General features: G+C 35.9%; 3 protein-coding genes across 3 annotated transcripts; 2 read left to right on the top strand and 1 right to left on the bottom strand.

The window, feature by feature from the left end:
- The first annotated feature begins 2,251 nt into the window (after positions 1–2,251).
- On the top strand, positions 2,252–5,881 carry LOC110631865 (probable LRR receptor-like serine/threonine-protein kinase At1g12460). Its single transcript, XM_021779858.2, has 2 exons — positions 2,252–4,063; positions 4,149–5,881. The coding sequence occupies exons 1-2, from the start codon at positions 2,895–2,897 to the stop codon at positions 5,632–5,634; spliced, it is 2,655 nt and encodes an 884-aa protein (XP_021635550.2). The 5' UTR covers positions 2,252–2,894; the 3' UTR covers positions 5,635–5,881.
- A 1,723-nt stretch (positions 5,882–7,604) lies between these two features.
- LOC110631812 (probable aminotransferase ACS10) lies at positions 7,605–11,021 on the bottom strand. The gene is made up of 4 exons (XM_021779780.2): positions 10,311–11,021; positions 10,031–10,165; positions 8,745–8,905; positions 7,605–8,659 (listed from the first exon to the last, which is right to left on the bottom strand). Exons 1-4 carry the CDS (start codon positions 10,809–10,811, stop codon positions 7,804–7,806), a joined length of 1,653 nt encoding a protein of 550 aa, XP_021635472.2. The 5' UTR covers positions 10,812–11,021; the 3' UTR covers positions 7,605–7,803.
- A 4,136-nt stretch (positions 11,022–15,157) lies between these two features.
- Positions 15,158–21,089, top strand: LOC110631830 (protein TPX2). Its single transcript, XM_058138515.1, has 18 exons — positions 15,158–15,624; positions 15,898–16,056; positions 16,486–16,575; positions 16,884–17,037; positions 17,462–17,567; positions 17,937–17,987; positions 18,402–18,499; positions 18,586–18,661; positions 18,747–18,809; positions 18,984–19,070; positions 19,333–19,391; positions 19,544–19,622; positions 19,709–19,774; positions 19,864–19,926; positions 20,127–20,204; positions 20,315–20,359; positions 20,469–20,554; positions 20,639–21,089. The coding sequence occupies exons 1-18, from the start codon at positions 15,369–15,371 to the stop codon at positions 20,655–20,657; spliced, it is 1,635 nt and encodes a 544-aa protein (XP_057994498.1). The 5' UTR covers positions 15,158–15,368; the 3' UTR covers positions 20,658–21,089.
- Positions 21,090–22,631: the final 1,542 nt, after the last annotated feature.

Below are 22,631 nucleotides of genomic sequence, written 5' to 3' on the forward strand. Positions count from 1 at the left end.
CTGTTGCAATCGTTGAAATATGGTAATCATAATATGATCATCATTCCTCTTGTACTCTTGCCATTGTCAAACCTTTTCTAGACCTTGGCTGACACCCGACGTGTAACTGCTGAGACCCCGAACTTACATGATAAGTCACCATTTTGTGTGTTTATTTTCAAATATTAACACGGAGTGAACGTGTCTGTGCTTCTTCATTCGCTTTTCCACAAATATCAAAAATAATTCAATTATTATTATTGCAATGATATCCTCGTGCAAGAGATACATGGAATAAATCATTGTTGCCTTTGATGTTTGTAAAAATAATGATAGAAATTAATTGCAATGGTATTCTCATGCAAGAAATACATGGAATTGATCATTGGAAAAGCTTTTTTTTTTTTTTTTCCTCCTCCTGACATCTTGACTAAAATGAAGCTTTTAAAATCCAAAGCATGCATAGCATTAGTCAGGTAACACAAAAGCAAAAATGTCAATTTAGGATAGGTTTGGCGGAGTGTTAAAAGGTTAACCAACCATGTACTTTTAAGTTTTAACGCTCTTTTTCATTTTTTTAATGGTAGTCCCTATTTGGTTACATAGGCAGGGGGAATGGGACAAAATTGGGTGGAGAGTTTGCGTTAACTTGATTATTATAATTGTTTAACTTTCAGAAACTTGGTGGGTTCCGTTTCCTTAAAGTTTAGCAAGTAAATTACTCTGTTTAATCTAAGGAATTTTAAGTTAGTAAGCATCAAATTCTCTTTCTTCCAACTTCACTCTTTTTATTTTTCTCTATAGTTTAGTAAGCATCAAATGCCAATAAAATATATTTAAATCATATTTTTTAGAAAGTAAACTTTCTATAAAATAAGCCATTGTGAGCCAACGAGACTCAAGTGAGTAATACATAAAAATAGATTCACATTTATTATCTCTATCGCTAAAACATAAGCAGCTTGATTTCAAGATCTCAGAATATGAGGAGATACTAGTGAAAGGATATGTGCATGAGCAAATCTTGAGAAAAGGGAAGGCTCAAAATTCATTGGGTGAGGTGCTGGCCAGTCAATTAATTAAATCTGTCATTTTAAAAAAATTAAAATTGCTTTAACTCGTAATCCACTCGCACATCCATTCCCGTAAGCTACACGCGCATTCACCCATCAGATTTGGTTAATTACGCGCTCATTAAGCTCGGTTGAGAAATGGGCTGTCTCTGTAGCCAAAATTATGTGTGCTGCAGCAGCAGCAATATCGTTGATATAGCAAATTAAAGGAAAAGAAACCAAAAAAAAAAAAGGGAAAGAAACAGAAGGTTGTGATTGGATTTTTGTAGGGACCACTAACATCCTTTGCCACCTGCACAAATTAAAGAGTTTTCGTTTCTTTATTTATGGACCCGATCAAACACGGCATACACAAGGAACAAGTGGGACCGCCGTAGAAGGTCAAGATTCAATAATCAAGCTCACCAGTAATTATTCAATGATGAACGGCCATTAATGCTTTGTGTAGGACCACTTGCTTTCTATTTAAGTCCATTTGGTACAACTGATAGAAATTAAAAATATACATAATTAAATTTTATTAAATTTTAAAATTTTATTATACAAGAATAGGCCTATGATTGAGGTTTCATGTATAGTGTGTCTAGTGGATTGATTCTTCAGACCTCACATTAATTATAAAATTATATATATATATAAATAAAAATTTTACTAAAATTGTGATAATTTTATTAGTGATTCACTCTCTTATTTCTGACTCAGGGGAGCATTTGTTCTACTCTTCCACAAGAGAAGACATATCCAAATGGCATGAACTGAGAGAGTGGTCTTCTTTTCCGAAGTGGGGAGCATTCCCATCTCCAGCTGGAATCACTGTGTATGGAACCACTCCATTTTTGTTAGAAATTTATGACTTTTTTTCCTTTTTTTTTAATAAAAACAAAAAAAAAGGGATAATAGACTTGAAGTCCCATTCGACTAATAATCATAATAATAATAATAATAATAATATTATTATTATTATTATTAATAAAGAAAACAACGGATGTCCTCTCAAAGTCCTTCCCAGAATGGATGCAAAGCAACTTCAAACAAAAAGGACCTCAAGAACCCGTCAACAAGAGAGACAAAAACCAGCCCACAAAAGACCTCTTCTCCTTCTTTCTCTTTACTCTCACCCTTTTTCTCTCTCTCAATTATGCTGAGGTGGAGACCAATGTGGCCAGGTTGGTGAGAGGGAATAAATATACTACTGTACACACAGGCTCATGCTGGTCAGTGAACATGACAGATTAGAGGTTTGCTTTCTTATTTCATAATGACTGCATTAACATCGGTTTTTTTATGCAGAGAGCCAGAGAGAGACATGGACGTGCACGTGGCTTATCTTCTGTTGGCCTTCTTGGCGTCCATCCTTACATATATAGAGGGACCTTTTAAAGCAGGTTATTAAATTGGCTCACCTGCTTCCTTTCCAGCCAACGTACTGTCTGTCACCACTTCAATTCCTCCTCCACCTCCACCATCACCATTCTCATTGCATCACTTCCCATGCTTCTCTCCCTGCTCTCCTAAATTTCATTTCTTTACTCAGCCCCAGAAAAGTAAAACCCCCACCTCCGCCATCACCTAAACTAAAGGGTTTTACTTTTATTTTTCCATGTTTTTGTGTGCTAATGTTTTCACAATTGACGACCTTTCTTCAAATTCAGTGATACCTGAAGCCAGTTGAAAAATGCTGCTTCTTGGTGATGATTGTGATTTTGTGTTTCTTACCATGAAAATTCCAAGAATCGGTTCTAGTAAAGCAGCAAGGCGGCCGCCTAAAGTCTCTTTCAATTCGATCTAGCATCGATAATGCCAAACGGATAGATCCATTAATCAACATTTTGTACAGTGAGCATGAGAAGATTTTATCAACTTTGTGTCTCTCATGCTCTTTTGCTCTTGATTTCTTGCTTTCTTGGATTAATTTATACTGTTGCACCGGCTACGGAGGGGGAGATCTTGCTGCAATTCAAGGCAAACATCACCATTGACCCCTACAATAGCTTGGCTACATGGGTTCCAAATGGCAATCCTTGCGACTACAGTGGTGTGTTCTGCAATTCGCTGGGATTTGTAGAGAGAATTGTTTTATGGAAGACCAACCTATCTGGGACTTTGTCACCTTCATTATCAGGTTTGAGATCTTTGAGAATTTTGACATTGTTTGGCAATCGATTTACGGGTGATATCCCACAAGAATATGCTGAGTTAAGCACATTGTGGAAGATAAATTTGAGTTCTAATGCCTTGTCTGGGTCAATCCCAGAATTCATCGGTGATTTGCCAAGTATTAGGTTTCTTGATTTGTCAAGGAATGGTTATAGTGGAGAGATTCCACCGGCTTTGTTCAAGTTTTGTTACAAGACCAAGTTTGTTTCTCTTTCTCATAACAGTCTTTCTGGTCCAATTCCGGTTTCGATCGTGAATTGTACTAAGCTTGAAGGGTTTGATTTCTCTTTCAACAGTCTCAGTGGTGAATTGCCTTCTCAAATTTGTGATATTCCTGTGTTGAAATATGTGTCTTTGAGTAGCAATATGTTAACAGGGAGTGTGCAGGAGGAGATTTCAAGATGCCAGGGATTGAGTTTTTTGGATCTTAGCAGCAATATGTTTGCCGGATTGACGCCATTTGGGGTTCTTGGATTCCAAAACATGAGTTATTTCAATGTATCGAATAATGGATTTCATGGAGAGATTCCTGAGATTGGAACCTGTAGCGAAAGACTGGAAATCTTCGATGCTTCGGGTAATCATTTGGATGGAGAGATCCCATTGAGTATTTCGAAATGCAAAATCCTTAAAGTTCTCAACTTGGGATTTAACAGGCTAAATGGGACTATTCCAGTTGGGATTGCTGATCTGAAGATGCTTTGGGTGCTTAATTTGGGCAATAATTCGATTGATGGAACAATCCCTGCAGGTTTTGGAGGCATTGAGCTGCTTCTGGTCTTGGATTTGCACAATCTTCACCTTACAGGCGAAATTCCTAGAGATATAAGCAATTGCAAGTATCTTCGTGAGCTGTGAGTCTAGTAACCATCTCGTTATGTTTCAGATTTTATCAGCATTCTTTTGATCCAAACTTATATTTATGCTGTGTTGATGCAGGGATCTATCTGGTAATGATTTAGATGGAGAAATTCCCAATACACTTTACAATATGACTTTCTTGGAAGTTCTTGACCTGCATCGTAACCAACTCAATGGTAGCATACCTGAGACTGTAGGAAACCTGTCAAACCTCCTAGCTCTTGACCTCTCACAAAATAACTTTTCTGGGTCAATCCCATCTTCCCTTGAAAATTTGACAAACTTAACAAATTTTAATCTGTCCTCCAACAGCCTTTCTGGTCCCATTCCTTCGATACCAAAGATCCAGGCGTTTGGTCCATCTGCATTCCTTAATAATTCTGGGCTTTGTGGTCCCCCTTTGGACATTTCTTGCCTCGGCAATGGCACAAATCCAACATCCAAGAAAAAAAATGTGCTTAGCAACTCTGTAATTGTGGCAATTGTTGCTGCTGCATTGATCCTTACTGGTGTCTGTGTGGTATCAATCATGAACATTAGAGCACGAGGTAGGAAAACGGAGGATGAAACAATGGTTGTTGAGAGCACACCAATGGGTTCGACAGATTCCACTGTTATAATTGGGAAGTTAGTTCTGTTCAGCAAGACTTTACCCTCGAAATATGAAGATTGGGAAGCTGGTACCAAAGCTTTGCTTGACAAGGAATGCTTGATTGGTAGTGGGTCAATTGGAACAGTCTATAGAACTAACTTTGAAGGTGGGATCTCAATTGCAGTGAAGAAGCTTGAGACTCTAGGTAGAATCAGAAGCCAGGATGAATTTGAGCAAGAGATTGGACGATTAGGTAACCTTCCACATCCGAATTTGGTTGCTTTTCAAGGTTATTACTGGTCTTCAACAATGCAGCTAATTTTATATGAATTTTTTCCAAATGGTAACCTATATGATAATCTACATGGACTTGATTATCCAGGCACCAGTACTGGTGTTGGTAATAGGGAATTGTACTGGTCTAGGAGGTTTCAGATTGCTCTTGGAACAGCCAGAGCGCTTTCTTTCCTTCACCATGATTGTAGGCCTCCAATACTCCATCTCAACATCAAATCTACTAACATACTCTTAGATGAAAATTATGAAGCCAAGTTGTCTGATTATGGGTTGGGGAAGCTGCTACCCATTTTGGACAACTATGGTTTAACCAAATTCCATAATGCTGTAGGGTATGTTGCACCAGAGTTAGCTCAAAGTCTAAGATTGAGTGAGAAATGTGACGTGTACAGCTTTGGAGTTATTCTTTTGGAGCTGGTTACTGGGAGGAAACCAGTAGAGAGTCCATCAGCAAATGAGGTAGTTGTTTTGTGTGAATATGTTCGTAGTTTGTTGGGGACTGGCTCAGCTTCAGATTGCTTTGATAGAAATTTACGAGGTTTTTCAGAGAATGAGTTGATTCAGGTTATGAAATTAGGATTGATTTGTACATCTGAGGTTCCTTCAAGAAGACCAAGCATGGCTGAGGCTGTTCAAGTCCTTGAGTCCATAAGATCCGGAGTGGAATCATCATAGTCAGCATCAAAGTGCTTTTGAGGGTTTTCTTGGGCCATCTTGGGGTTCAATTAACCATGTCAAATTAGCCTAGTGGGAAGGTTGTGTGAGTTAGCTGTGCAGAGACAATGTTGTTGCATATTAGGGGGAAAAATAGAAAATCATTCTTTTCTATTCATTTTTTGGAATTAATATTATTAAATTGGTCATGACATTTGTAACATTTTTCAATAAAATCATTCATTTAATGTATTTCACATGCTGACTAGTACAAAATAACTAAATTAACTGAAGTTTTTGTAGTTTCTTCATCTAATATAAGGTGAAATCTATAGGGTAGCTAAATTTGGATAGCATGAACAGCTATTAGTGGAAGGTTTAAGGAACTGCAGTGACTCCATTTGACCAATGATGAGTACTCTGCTCAAACTCCTTTTAAAGAGAAAGAAAAGGCCTAGCTGAACATCTCCTTTCCTATCCTCAAATCCAATGCTAGTGGTATTGTTAGCTTATCAAGAATATATGAAGAGAAAGAGTAGACGCGTATGGAGTCAACATGCCGCTGCACCCTTCTACCGGCATTGGCACATATTCCACTTGTGATTGTCATTAATGAAGTTGGCATATGACACAGGATTCTCTTTTTCTTTCTGTTTTTATTTATTTATTTATTTTTGCCCCTCTTTTGAACTTAAGATTAAGCGATTTCATTGCAATACGCAGATTAAAGAGGAGACGTTCTTCAAATTCTCTACAGAATAAAGATAGTTGGGTTCAATTCAACACACAGCCAAAAGTAACAATCTGATGAGAGCTTTCACATTTGCCTCCATTAATTGCTTTCTCTGCTAGTAACTATGGAGTATGTTCCATTTTCAGACTTAAATAGTTTCAAAGAAGTATATGCAGGGGATTTTGTTGATAAACTGTGTAATGAATTAGGCATTCCCTTGAAGATTTGAGTAACCAAGCAAGTACCATTAGATTTTTGTTGCCGTGAACGTTGGCTGCTGCGATATGGGACCTGCTGCCAGGGATGAGGCATCAACGTGCTGCGTTTGTTGGATATATAAAATTAGAGCCGATAATGAACACATCAAGGCAGATAATGTAGATGGTGAAAGGGTTCTGGTAAGGTGGCTGGTGGCGCAGCAACGGAGATATGTTAAAGGGAAAAGGAAGTTGACAGAATAAAGTCAAATAGAGCTTTGAGGGCTAAGAGGAAAGGATTAAACATTATTTCCCTCCACTGTTTCCATCCAACCAAACTTACAGTCTCCGCCATCAATAGTGGCACTGTACAAGCCCAATAGAGATTTCAGAGGTAGTTCATGACATCAACAGGCTGGCAGAGAGCTTCACAGAGATATTTTTTTCTTTTGTAAAGAGAATATGCAATCAGGCTGCACATAGCCTTGCAAAGAAAACCATCAGGGATGCCTCCTTTTATTGTGATCCCTTGATGCAGTCACGTTTTGTGTCTTCTGAATTGCCCTTATAGGGCAGCAATACAGGTTTATCTTTGCCAAAAGGGGAAAAAAAAAAGAAAAAAGGAAGGTTCCTCCGCTCTTTTCCATCCTTCCACATTTCCTCCCAAAAATGGTAAAAAAGTTACCCTGCCGGAAATGGTAAGCCAGCTTACCTAAAGCTTCGAGGAGAGTATAAATAGGAGAAGAGTTCTCTTAGAGAGAGGCAGGTGCTTTCCACTAAACCACCTCCGGCCTCGTTCATTCTGACTACTGTTAGTTTGTTCTTAGCAGTTAGCAGGATCCTTTGGAGAAAGCTTGATGCAACATCAAGGGATCTGCATCCCAATATTAGTATTCAACAATCTTTCTAATATACGTCTTACAGAACATTTTCTCCAGTCAATGTTAAGCTAGAGCCTCCAATCCAAAAATACTTGGGGACAGGAATACTAAAAGAATTCATAAATATTTGTCTGATATTTGCAAATATTTTATATGACACATTGAAAGAATCATTCAAAATTAAGAGGAGAAAGAAATATGAACATTGCTCATATTTTCAGCATCAATCATTTGCAAAAGCAATACCACTCTATGTCGTTGTTAAGGAATCTTCTATATACTAACATTGTCCACTGCCATTATTAAACAAGCTACTGCACCAAATTTATCTACATCCAAAAAATCTATATGCAATTTAACTGTCAAATAACTGAACGTTTCAGCTGCAAGATTTACAGGTTTCAGCAATTTTCTGAATTCTGTCCATAACTACAGGAATGTCTCTTTCAGTTAATGTGGTAAAACAGAATCTGAACCATCCAGGTTCAATACAATGACAGGAAGATCCAGGAGTTGAATTGAGCTTAGCTGTATTCAACAATTTTTCCCATAGCTCAAGCTCCCCCTTCTCACTGTAAGAGCTGATTAACTCACTCATATCAGCCCAACAGTAGAAACCTCCACTGCCTTTCGTGCACTTTATGCCCAGTTGCTTAAATCCCAATGCAAATTTAACATACATTTTTTGCAGCCTCTCCCTATTAATCCGAATGAAAATTTGAACAAATTTCGTATCTGAAAGCATGGAGATAAGTAGACGCTGGGTTGGAGCTGAAATGGATGAGAACCTTGTCAACTTCTTAGCAGCAGCCAGAACATTCTCATTGGAGGAGTACAAAACGCCCACCCTGAAACCTGGCAGAGACAGATCATTTGATAGACCATATACTATATGCACTCTGTCCCTGTCTGAATCTTCTAAATCAATGAGTTCTGCCATGCTAACAAACTCTTCACTTCCATGAGTGGACCCAGCAAATATTTCATTACACACTATATGGATGTTCTTCTCCCTGGCAAAGTCCAGAAGGCTATAGAGTGTTTCCCGGTCAAGCAGATTGCCCACAGGATTTGAGGGGTTTGAAATTATTACCCCACGAACTTTAAGACCACGTTTCTTTGCTTGGTTGAATGCTCGATCAAGTGCTGTTATACTTAAACTGAAGTTGTCAGCACTACGACAGGGAACAGGAACTATCTCCACACCGGTTCGCCATTTTACATCCCTATCAAACCTGCATATTGTGTTTGAAGTTCAATTCTCTCACAAGATAGCAGGCTACTTGAACATACTTTAGAAATAGATAAATTAATAATTACCCTGGGTAATATGGTGTTGGAACAAGAAATGCATTTCCAGCATCTGCTAAACAGAAGATAAGCGTCTCAATTGCAGGAGTTGCACCTGCTGTCAACACTATCTGTGAGGGATTGAAGGAAACTGCATTTTCCATGATTTGAGACATAAATCCTGCCACAGCCTGCAGGGCAAGAGCAATTAGAAAAGACTACAAACAGATGCTGATCATATGCAAGAAAGCAACATTCCAAGCCCATTAAAGTGAAAGAACCATAATTTAAAAACTTAATGCTTTATCTATACATAAATGCCTAAATCATTTGATTAATGCCCAACCAACACTTATAATTGATATTAAAGCAACGATCCCAACTGTAGCAGACTAGAAGTCACAAGACTTGTAGTTTGACTGCACAGTTTGTGTGATCCAGTAGATGCACAAGAGAGAGAGAGGGAGAAACATCCAATTTCACATAAACTGTAAACAAAGCAAATTATTAGCAATAAATAAAGCAATGAATATTTAGAAGTCAAGTTACACGAGTAGTCTACAAGAAGGTAAGCTTAACACATATATCCAATTCAATGGATAATTCATCTTGGGCTAAATGGTCAACTAAATTATGGAGAGCATTATTCTTCTGGACAGATTTACCCCCGAAATCACATTTCATTCAGCAAAGATTCATCTTTTTAACAACGTGCAGCAAGTTACCCAAGTCATAAACAATGGGTGGTTTCCATTGTTCATGAATTTTGAATGCAGAATTCCTTTAAGTTTCATATGGCCTTCAATTGTCGACTTCTCATTGCTCCATGTAGTGCCATTAACCATTTATGCAAAGATTCATCCCAATTGTCATAACTGAAGAATGATGTTTACAGATAGAGAGCTTGCACAGGACAGGATAACTGGTTAGGATTTAGCGTCCTATTGTGCCATACCACCATAAACAATTTGATTAACTATGAAGGCATAAAAAGTATCACAAACTATAGTTATTAAGAAAATACAAAGAGAAACTATGTAAACAGTTAAATCTTCAATTGATCTTCTACAAGATCAGTTGCAAGCTAAATATGACTCTGAAACAATTCAATGCATTCCAATTTCCAACACCTATCAAATTCCCTCCTGACAAAGTATATATCAACTAAAGAAAAACAATTCTATACTAAATTCCGGTGAATATACATGGAACATTTTTCACAGGAAAATTCATCCTGTTATAAATCAACTGAAACAGACAATCCTAAAAACACATTACCGTTAATAAAAAAAATTGTGAAATGAAATAGTAATTACCACTTTTAACTCAATTAATCCATCAACAGGCTGGTAAGTAGCAATCCCACTGATATTCAACTCCTCCCCTCCACCACCCAGTATTGCTGGCTTTGCATTCTCAACAAGCCACTCCTCCACCAAATCCAATGTTAACTACACGCATCCCGAAAGAAAGTAAAGAAAAGGGGCATAAACCCACCAAAGAAAGTAAAGAAAAAGGGCATAAACCCACCATCAAAACACAAACAAAACGAATAAAACAACACACACTCAAGGCCAAAAGATAAGCTAAAAACACCTTGTTCTCGGCCAGACCAAGTTGAATAACCCCATTCGGGTTACCCGACTCGTCATAAGGGTCCTCGATAACCTTCCTCAATCCAACGAAGTAAGGCGAATCGCCACTCTTCACTATCCCATTGGCCCTACTCGACACATAAGCCCTTCCACTAGGACCTCTTGGTGAGACGAGATTCCGAGAAGTAGACCGAGTAAACACAGAAAGTTCGTTCAACTGCCCCTCTGATCCCGACCGAGATGGTGGCGCCTGATTCTGGGAATTCGAATCATCTGAGTCAGCCTGGTCATTACGGTTGCGTTTTAAATAAAGCTGAAAGAAGTAGAAAAGAGCACAAGGTATCACTGAGCCTAAGAAAAGGCCACCTCTGCCTTGAACCACGCCTTGTAGCGGTACTATAATTCTCATGGCGGTTCCTCCTCCACCACTGCGATTAGTGGTTGGTATAGTGTCCTCGTCGGGTTCGGCGGTCCGGCTCCGAAAGAACCGGGTTCGGGTCATTTCTGAAACATAAGAGTCATGGACATGCAGTTGGCTACTTTATGGGTTAAAGAAGCTCTCGGCGATGGTGGCGGAGGAGGGGAAAGAGCTAGCGTGAAGCTCTTGGCGTTGAGATTTTTTTTTTTTTTTTAATTTTGGGAATATTTATGTTTTATAAATTTATTATTTTTGTATTTTTTGAAGTGTGATATTGTACGCCGTTCCTTGCTTGAGGGAGGGATTGGCCTTGGATCTTGTCGTTGCGATTTTTTGAGAGCTTGGGTATGTTCGCTTTTACTAAATTACCCTTTCTTCATTTAATTATTACGCCTTCATTTTTGACAACTTGGCGCCAATCAGAATCTACGAACATTTTTTTTTAATTTTTATTCCTACCTAAATAAACAGGGTCCAGGGATTTGTTTTTAATTTATTATTTTAATTATGTGTATAATTTAATTAATTTTATATAAATTTAAATATAAATATTTAAATTAAAATCCATACACTTTTTATTTCTTAAAACAATAGACAAACACCTTTTATTTTCTTAAATTTCGTTGGTCAAAATTTGGTAGAGAAAAAAAAGGCAATTATAAATGGCTACTTACCTAAATGTCACACTCTTCTTATCTTTCCCTGTTTTTCTTGTGCGTATATGTCATTAAAATCATATTAATTAATTAATTATTGTTTAAAAATCATATTAATTATCTAACAATTTTTTAAATTTGATTTATGAACCTAATTATAATATTGAAGGTGTTTATGTACAAGCCCATTAATTTTAGTATAAATAATATTTAATATAAATACTCAAACTTATAAGTGGAAATATTAATATTCACTTTAGCTTACATGCAAATATTAATATTTGATTAATAATAATAATAATTTCAAGCAAAATGAACATGAGAGAGACAGCGTCCTAATGCATTTGACTATTCTTATTTGTGGGTGGGTGGAGTTATCTATACATTTTTCATTGTTGGATGTGGTTTTATTGTAATTTTAACCACATTAATTATACCGTATAAATTTTACAAAATGACTTTGTTTTAATCTTGTTCATTTGAGATCCATAGGATTCTCCACCCACAAGCAGAAGATAGATAGAAGAGCAGAATCTGTCCACAATTGGCTTCAGAAGTCACTCACCCTCGCCGCTTGAAGACAAAACCCCCAAGATTCGTCCTTTATTCTGTCCAACACAACTACAACAAAACCTATAACTCCAGAAAGGCATGGCCTAGCAAACCCATGGCCATGGCCTGAATTTCATACAAGTATCAGCCCAGAAACTTTAGCGGATTCATGAAATTTATCCATGCATGGTCAATTTTCAATCTCTTTTAGGTTAGAACTATAGGGTCCATATGTCACCTAAAGGTACATTTGTTTACATGGGCCACAAGATTTGCTTATTTTATGTGCATCAGTTAGTGATCCAATTTCAGACAACACATTACTGTTTCTTCACATCATTGAGCTCTGATTGGGTTATAAGCCTTTTTGTTTTTTCTTTTAAATCTCGAGAAAAGTTTGCTTAATAATAGGATCATCATTATTTTTTATACTTATAGTATAATTTATTTCATTTATTTTTTTTTATAAAATTTAAACTAAATCTATATGGAAGGCTGGTGTGGAGAAGGCTGCTTAGCTCCCTTTTAGGACCAAGATTTTATATCTTTAATATATACTGCTAAAATAGAGACCACAAAAGATTGGAATTGGTGTTTGTTAGTGGGCAGAAGACATATACAATGAATGATTTGCAGCAAACAAAATAGTATACGTATGAGTTGCAAATATATACGCAAATTAGATAGGGATGCAAAGGGTTGGCTGCGCAGAGAAAATCAGCTGCCAAACGAAGCACTTGCGTCTAAGTTTTGATAACTTGAGGTGCGATGGCTGGAGATTGATGGCTACCTGATTGGCTCTAACGTTAGAAAATTCCAGCTAACATTAGTTACACTTGTCTGCTTCATTTTTGTCGTCTCGCGAGACTCCTCGGGTTGCATGTTATTGTATTCCTGTTTTTCTCTTCTCTTGACACGAACGTTTGCACTTGTTGTAGTAGGGCTTTGTGCCCATATTTAATAAATCTAAGAAACCAATTGGACCAATACATAATTACAACCCAGTAGCTTGGCCACCCACTCACGAAGGAGAGCTTTTTCTATTTCGTTATTGGGCCTATGATGGACTAGTCGCTCAACAAAATGTCCTAAATTACCCACTCACCATTCCATGTTTTTTTTTTTAATATATTGTGAATCTCAAGTTAAAAATATAATAATCAAGAACTATGATAAATCATTTCAATAATGAACATAAATAAAAAACATATATCAATGTTATTTTTTCAATATATACAAGTATTGAAAATCTCTCTCCATAAAATCTCTCTCTCTTTTATGGAGAGAGAATTTTCTCACAAATTTATCATTTTCTTTACTAATTAGACGTTTGATTTTTTTTTTTTATGACCTGCTGGTTAGCCTTGTGAATAGATTTTGAATTGTATTTATTTTTTGTAGGTTTAGAAAAACTAGAGAGGGTAACTTTTATAGACCTATGTTATGGCTTTGCTTTGATTTTATGCTCAAGTTGAGTCAATTGCCAAAGAGTGGTGGTCAATGTCTATATGGAAGGCTCATTGCATATATTATTTCTTTTATTTATATTATTTTATAATATATTATTTAATATTAATATTTAAAATTTAAAATAATAATCTATAAAATGTTTCTCCTTATAATTTTTAAAAATTAAAAGGATATTTTTATTAAAGTTAAAAAGATGTTATATTTATTTTTATATTTAATAATTAATTTAATAATATTTTTATTTTAAATTATTATATAAATAATTAATTATTAATAATCAACATCTAATCACTAGTTATTACTGTTAATATTAAAAATAACTATTAAAAATACTTAATATTTCTTTATTATCTTCAAGATTTGATATACTTATACCTCTAGGTTTTGTGATGCAACCTTTGCAATTAAAAAAATAATAAAATGAAAAGGAAAAAAATGCTTAAATGATCTAATAGGTGGCACATTTTTTTGGTTGGGTCAATTCATAACTGGCACTCTGCACTGATATTATTAACAAGCAGAGATCGATGAAGGTATCCAATGTGGATCTGTTATCTCATTGAATTAAAATAGATATCAACTGATTTATTTTCACTAAAAAAAAAAAAAAAGAGAATTTGTATCCAATGAGGATCTGTTTGTACAACTGCAGTCGACTTGACACACTTAAAATCTTCATCTACCCACTGATCATGTTTGATGTTTCAACTTGGTACGTGTCCAGTTAGGCAATTCCCATGCAAATGCAACACGCTGTAAAAAAAAAAAAAAATGCAAAAGAATACATGTATTTTTACACTTTAATATATAAACTATTATAATTTAATTTTTATTAAATTATTATCTTATTTTCATTAATTAATAAATATAATTTAAATCATTAATTATCATTAAATAATATTAACGTGATTAACATAAAAAATTATCATATATATCAAGTACGAGCATTAATGTATTACTATGTCAATATTATATATTTATTACATTAATATTATTTTATAATAATTAATAATTTATATCATATTTATAAATAAATAAAAATATTAATATCAAATTAATAAAAATTAATCTATAATCTTATGTGTTTTAAAAAATATTGATATTTCATTTCTATATTTTTTAATTTTTTTTAATTTATAATAATTTTTACCTCAATTTAATCAAATCTTCTAAAAAAAATTTGCATACACTCAAGCATTATCGTCGGAAATTGGTTAGATCGGTACATCGAAGATCAGACCGTTGTCTTTATTTTAATTCCACATTTATCCTTCCATAGTCTCCCTCTCATTTTTGAATTTGCAATAGCGGGACCCCACACTTCCCACTCCCATTACCTGACAAAGGAACAAAACCGTTAGTGGCAATTTCGCAATTCATTCCAAACCTCAAGGGCAAATTCACCTCCCGCCGAAATTTCAGACTCCCTCGACAGTTTCTCCCTGCCCGATACCATCCTCAAACCCCAATAAATCCTTTGCCCCTGTATTCAAAGACAAAAATCAAAATTCTCAAAATATATCTCTCACTGACAATATTGCCCCTCCCTCTCCATTCAAATTTCACAATCTAATGAAGCCCCAACCTCCACCGTTCTCCCAAATATCAAGGGGCAAAACCGTCTTACTAATTTAACCCACGATGTCCGAGGAATTAAGTTAATAGTTTCGGTTCTACATATTCAAATTTCGGATCGTTACAAAACGAAGGTCAAGACCTAAATAAATCCAAAAAAGTAAAACAATCTACTTGTACATTACGCTTTATTATGTTGTACAAGTTTTATTTTTAATTTTGGAAAGTAAATTAATAAAAATCGCACTATTTATTTCCTTGGATGCTACAGTGCGGTTTCTCTTCTCTGCTGCTAGAAAACTTGCAGCTCGCATTTCCAGACTAGGGTTTTTAGCCAGTCAAATCAGATAAGATACATATTACATAATAGATATAGATACATGGTTCTATGGTGTTGAGTTTTAGTGCATCGTGTGAACCTATTGAAGGAGAGGTTTTGGAGATGGAAATGGAAATGGATGTGGACGTGGATGTGGATGTGGATGTGAATGGGGATGGGGAGTTGGTGTTCGAGGCACGAGAAATTGATCTTGATTACGAGTTTGATGCTGCAATGTTCTTTGATTTCACTCGTGAGGAGTCTCCCGCGGAGGCGCGTGAGGCTGAACGGTGGTTCGAGGCGGCGAAGAGCTATCCTCCGTCCCGTAAGTTCATCATCGCTAATGTCGATTCTCTCTCTCCCTTATTCAAGTTTTTAATTGATTGCGGAAATGTGAGCTCTCAACTGCTGATTTGCAGAGCATTATTTATTAATTCTATAGTTACTTTGCTTTGTCGTTTATCTGATTTGAGCTTTAGATAGCTTACATTACTTGAAAAATATCTCCTTTTTTATTGATCATCTGCGATTTCTTTATCAATTAAGAGTTTATCTTGTTTAATTATTGTATGTCGTTCTCCTTTTTTTTTTTTTCCAGCTTTTGTGGCAAAGTTGGTGTTGAGAGAGGACAGTTTGCTGGAGGACGTTGGTACCTCTCCGAAATCTAAAGATGTGGACGATACAACCACTTTGCTCAGTGATGAATGCAGTGATGGTCTGGGCCCAGAAGTTCCCGCAATAGAGGTTGACAACAAAGGTAATGATTGAGCGCATTTAGAAACAATGTATATACCCCTAATCTTTTCTTTAACTTTGCTCACACTTAGTCTGGAAATAGACCTCTCTAAATCAACCTCAACGTTGATATTCTTCTTCTTGTTCTTGTCTTTTTTTTATTTATTTATTGGGCACTTGACTTAATTAAAAATAGTTATCTTTGCTTATATTTGAGCTGGTGTATTTTGTAAGCAATTATACAGTGCTTGGGACGTAGTTGTAAGAGGCTAAGAACTTAAGCTTATTTGAGCATTAGACAAGCTTGTCTGAAGTTGTGTTCCAAGTTGCTGAAAAGTTAATGTGTTGCAGATTCTGTAAACATATAAATATTAGCATGATTGGGTGTAAAATTTTTTAATTCTTAGCTCCCTAATTGATTTGACGTAATACTTTCATATTCTTTATCCAGAACGGGAAGGAATGTATAGGGGGATCTTCGCCAACTTGCAAAGTGGCAATCTTCAAAAACTTTCACATAGACCACTGGAAATGGGGACAGGTTATCAGTTTTCTATTGATGACTGTGAATGTGTCGCTTGATAGTTTGTTTCAGATGATGATTGTTAATTTGGATGTCCTTCATGATTTATATTTTTGAGTTTTACTCGCACTTCAATTTCTTGGTTGTTTCAAGTTTATGCCAGTATACCATCCAAAGCATGCAGTTATCTTGCTCTATCCATCACATTCACTTCAGCTGAAATTAATAACCTTTTTAGATAGTGACGGGTTCCTTTGCCATAATTTGACCAATATATTATGTTTCTAATTCCAATGCATCTTATGTTGCTGCTTTTGTGCCTGCAGGATTGGCTTATTATAATCATACATCTTCTTATAAATCAAGAGCAAAGGTTAAGTCTAATGCAAAGCCAAATCTTCCTAGGATTTCAACTTTGATGAAACCTACGGCAAGCATGTTGGCAAAGCAAAATCAGCCCCCTCAAATTGATGGTTCCAGGTGATTCTTGAAAAGCATTTTCTTCTTTCTTATTTATTTTGGGGCCATTAAAATTTACTATCTTTGTAATGATTATGGATAATGTTTTGGACTCCATTTATAGAATGAATATAACTTTGGAACATGTGATGGTCCTTCTCTTTTACATTGTGAAACTTTCACACCTTTGGTAAATCAGCTACTTGTTTTTGGTATTTTCTTATGCACAATGGTTTATATGTCCCGTAAATTTTGATAGGTGAATTATTTCCTTAAAAAGCACAATTTTCCCTGGAAAGTTTATTTGTTTGTTTACCTACTATAATTAATATGACATAGTATGTGCTTAAGGTGGCAGTGCCCCATATACTAATATATGGGGGGCTAAAGCCTTTTGTGTGATTTATTGGCGTGGCTTGTTAATAGTACATTTCCTGTTCATTAGATTTCAGATGTTACTGGTTCAAAAGGAGAAAAGCTTACATAATTCTTCTGCGGTGGAAAGTCAAGCTGCAAAGAGGCAGAAGCTAGAGGGAGGTCACTCCCATAAGGTACACAGGTCATGTTAATATATATTTTTGTTCTTTTGCTTATAAAAAGAAACCCTTATCTGATGGATGTGCTGGTTGTAGTACTTGGAGGAAGAGCAGTAATTACTATATGAATACATGTTAAATGCATTTTGGTCTTATGATATTTTGGTGCGTGCACATATCCTGTTGGCAAATTAAAAGATGATTTAAACTACAAAGGGTATGGGTTCAGTGCAAATGGCTGAATTATGACTCATCTGCCAAACTGAGCGCAAAACTTAAGCTAGTTTTCTACACTGTGCTTTATATTGTTATTTAATTTTTCTTTTCTTTTTTCACCTTTTTAAACATGCTTTTCCATGTTGATTTACCCATTTTGTATAATAGGTTGGTGATGCAAAGCAGCAAACTTATTTCATCCACAAGGCACCTAAAAAGGTATGTGCTTGATGCTTGAGTTTTCTCCTCAAGGTACAATTTGATTTCCATTGTATATTTGATAAATTTTTTTTCTTCTTTTACTACTCTATGCTATTAAAACCAATGTTTTTAGAAGACCTGGCCTAATTTATGTTGTCATCAACCATATGTTATAGTAATGTCTTGAACCCAGAAGTTAAACTTTCAAAACTTGCAACTTCTGGACAATTATACCCTTGGAACTAACTTCTTTTTTTTTAATAAAAACCTTTTTGCATGAAAGGATAATTTTTAAGTTTTGGGGAAAAGAGTGTTTTTGGCTCAGCTGTCGTCTTATGCTAGAAGGGACAGGTAAAAGGTCACAAAATGCAAAGGATGAGTTATATTTTGTCCATAATATGGCATACCAAATAGTTCTATGTGGTCTTGCAGGATGGAACTGTCGATAAAAGCTCTGCTCATTCAAAGCTCAGGCTTACTATTCCAAGAGAGCCTGACCTTGAAACAGCACATAGGGCACAAAGGATTAGGTTTGTTGCTTCTGTTCTAATGCCCTGAGGAACTGGTGTTTTCCTTAATTTCATGCAGATACACTGAAAATTTTCTAATAATCCAGGCCTAAAAATAGCACAGAAGTCGAAAATGTGAAGATGGCTGTACGAAGATTCAGAGCACGTCCATTGAACAGAAAAGTTGGTACCTAAAATTGCCAGTGCAGGGTTTTGTGTAGAGATTCCATTTATTGTGCTTCATAAAATCTATGTTCTCATTTTGCAGATTCTTGAGGCTCCTTCATTACCTCTCCCGAAGAAGAGCACTCCTAAGTTGCCAGAGTTTCAAGTAAGTGCTTGAACTTGTTTCCTGCTTATTTTTGGTATAATACTTTTATGTTCCATAATTCAGCAGATATGGTTTCTATTCCTGCTTTAAAGAAGCAAGGAAAAGTTAAAAAAAACTTCCAAGTCATTTTGTTCATTGTTTGAATTCAGAGATTCTTACTGCACTGCTTCTCAGGAATTTCACCTGAAGACATTAGAGAGGGCAATGCAGCATACATCTACAGTTTCATCTTCCTTGCTTCAGCACAGTGATCCTGAAAAGGTTGCTAAAAAATCTTTGAATGCTGGCATTATTATATTCTTACTCAAAACACTGTTATTGCTGGTTCAAATCCTGAATATTGGCTGGTCTTCTGTTCAACTCTCATTTGCACACACTTAGTTTACTTAAAAAAAAAAAAAAAAAAAGAGTATGATTTGAACTGTTCTTACTGGTGCACTGCATTATTATCATGATGCATCAATTGCCTCTGGCAGTGATTACTCTAATTAAAGGTAGGGACACTGAAGTGATCTCATTGCAGGGGTTGGACAAACCTGGTACAACTACAGTTGCAGAAAATGGAACGAGAGAATCCAGAAGGTAATAGTGTTGTCTAATCCTGAATTAGGAAAAGGAAATACTGAATTTGCATTTAATGATGTTATAAATAGAGAAAAATGCTTTGACCATTAGAATATAGAGAAAGGAGAAAGAGGAAGGTGCTTACTTCAATTACTCCTGTTTTTGCCCAGACCAAGAACCATGGACTCTCAAAAGCTGGACGAATGTAATACAGCACATATATTTACAGCTCGTCCTCTGAATAAGAAGGTAATAGACAATTTTTTGTGAATCCCATGCTCAAACGCTTGTTTTTACAATTATCATATGTGCACCTACCTCATGTCTGACTGCAGATATTTGCAAGCAAAGGAGATATTGGTGTTTTTCGAAATAGCAAGCGAGAAACCACAGTGCCAATGGTAATTCATTGATTGTCCAATTGCTGTGTACTAGTTATTTAATTGTTTGCATAATTATCTGAGCCAATAAAATATTTTAACTTCTGCAGGAATTTAATTTCCATACGGAGAAGAGGATTCAGCATAATCCACCTATAGAGCTTTTTAGTAAGGTAACCTGGATTCTGAAAATTTTGATAAAATCTATGTTAAAAAACATTCATGAGATTTTTGTATACGGATGTATTATTTGCATTATGCAGTTATTTCATCAGGCCTTGTTTTCTTCTTCTTCTTCTTCTTCTTCTTCTTTGTTTTTAGCTTTTGCTTATATATTCCTACATTCTCATATTTTTCTTCTTGTTGAATGAAGCTATCTCTGACATCTGAGCTCCAGCCAAATAATGGATCTCGACTGCAATTGCCTCGACCAAGTTGTATATCCATGAAGGTTCTCCACTTCTCCTTGCTCCTAATTTCTTAATCTTAGTTCACAGAAGATATATCGTTGATTTCAATTTTCATTTGCTCAATATTCATAATTGTTTCATTGATATCAAGGGCCCAAAAGAAAATAGGCTGAATCATTTGCAAACAGAACATAAGGTAAGCATGGCACCTTTCAGGAGTTCTTTGTAGTTTCCTTTTAGTTTCCTTTTTTCTATTAGCTTTTAAATTCACTTGTAAGGCTGGAATTCAATGTCATTTTTTGTAGATAGCACATTCAGCGAGAGGAAAGCCACCAATTTTTGGTGGAAAGCAACCTCAATGCGGTGAAGTTGGAAACCAATTGAGCATTAGGTATGCCAATGGAACTCAACTTGGTTGCTACTAGCCTACTATATTTTATCCCTTATTTCTTTTCATATTCTGAAATCGCTGCAGGAGCTTGGGTTTTTGGTAACAGAGACATCAAATGGTATTCTGCACAGCATCAGATGAGTTTCTGCTGTTAAATAGATGTCTCATGGATGTATACTTGAACATTGCAGAACAGCTGAAAAATATATCAACCTTTTTGTTGTATACAGAATCGATGAGAATTCACATCGATGAAAAGGAATTGTTTAGCTCTGAAGAAACTGATATCACATAGTTATGTTAGGCTGACTTCTGTCTCCAACAATTTGTAGTTCTCTGTCTAAATTCAATAAAATTAGTTGCTGGCCGGTGTTGTACAGCCGTTAGGGCCTGCTCAACCGAATACCAACTGTAGGTTTTCTGTAGTATATATGATGGCTTTTAATGAAAAATCAGAGATTGTCTCAAGGCGGTTTATGCTGAAGATCTCTCACAGATATATAGAAATAAAGGCTAAGATAGTTTTAATTCGCTATGTGTGTAATTTATTGCTACATGGAGATTTTTTTTTTTTTCTTTTTTGAATTGCAAGCTTTTGCATTACAAGACCCACAGGGTAAAACTAAATACATGAAATAATAGTTCCATACCATGACCCATTAAAAAGATACCTTACAAACATTCCAAATCATCCTAACTATATAAGCCCAGAACCCAAACAAGGAACCCTAGGTTAGGTTGGGTATCAACAAATCTTCAACAGCAGCCGCCTTTCACCTTCTACGCCTAATAGCGACAATAACTCAATGACAAGCATGCAGGCTTAGAGCGCCCATCCTCGGCCATAACTAGAAATTTTCATGTGAAACCATTGAGATACAATCAAGCAAGAGACCTAATCAAAAGTAAGAGCCAACAACCATGGAAAGGAACCTTTGAAGGTCAATCCAGGCCAAATGAGGAAGGGGGATGGCTCTACAGCTTCTCAATCTTGTATAATTGATAGATCTGACGCCGAAAGTCTAAGCCGACACAAAGATCCAAAGGTGCCGTTGCCAATATCAAGGGAACTTGCCTGCTAAGCCACGAAAAGAAGCTCAAAAATGGAACTTTTATTATAACACCCTTAATTTTTAAATAATTATTTTATATGTAAATATTAATATTTTATTATATTAAAATTATGAAAATCATTTAGAATTTTTCTGAATTTTAAAAATCAGAATTGATTTTCTTAAACTAATAAATTTCATTGATTTATAAAAATTAATTTAAAGATCAAATGGCAAAAATAAAAATATATTTGGACTTCAAAAATTTTTTCGAGTTTTCTGAAATTTTTTTGAAATGTTTAGGCCTCATTTTTTATCTCAAGGAAGAGTAAAAATTTAATTTTTGGTATTCTGAATCGGACCGACTGAATCGAATCAGACCGGTTCTCTTCTTTTTCTTCCTCCCTCTTCTCTCTCCCGACACCCTCTCTTCTCACCTTCGATTCTCTCTCCTCCCTCCTCCTTCGGCTGGCCGACCACCTCTCCTCCTTTCCCCAGTCATCAGCGCACCACCTCCACGCCTTCCCCTCACCGGCAGCAGCCCCAGGACGTCGGAAAATGCCCTCAAACTTCCTCCTTCGCGCAATGCGTCTCTTCATTTTCCTGGCCAAAATCCTATTGATCCGGCCACTAATCAGACTGGATCTTGTCCCAAACCCCTTCTACTCTTCAAGAGCTTTCCATAGACACCAAGAACACCCAATTTCATTGAGTGGTTTGTCCAATTTTTGTCTGGAAATTTTTAACCCATTTTGATTTTTGGGCTAAATTTCTCTCAAATCAGAAACCCCACAAAATTTTCGAGAGTACCGGCATGCTCTACTCGACGAGAGCTTCGCAACCATATAAATTTCAAAATTTTTCGACATCAAAATTTTAGTGGGTCCCTCAAATTTTGTAGTGTTTTTCCAAGCTCCAAATGAGCTCATTTAATTTTCTAACAAATTTATTCTAACCCGTAGTACTATGGACTTCGCGTAGGTACTTTTGTTTCGAGGAAATTTGACCGTTGCTTGGGTCTATAT

This window comes from Hevea brasiliensis, chromosome 16 (genome assembly GCF_030052815.1).
Source record: "Hevea brasiliensis isolate MT/VB/25A 57/8 chromosome 16, ASM3005281v1, whole genome shotgun sequence".
NCBI classification, from domain to species: domain Eukaryota; kingdom Viridiplantae; phylum Streptophyta; class Magnoliopsida; order Malpighiales; family Euphorbiaceae; genus Hevea; species Hevea brasiliensis.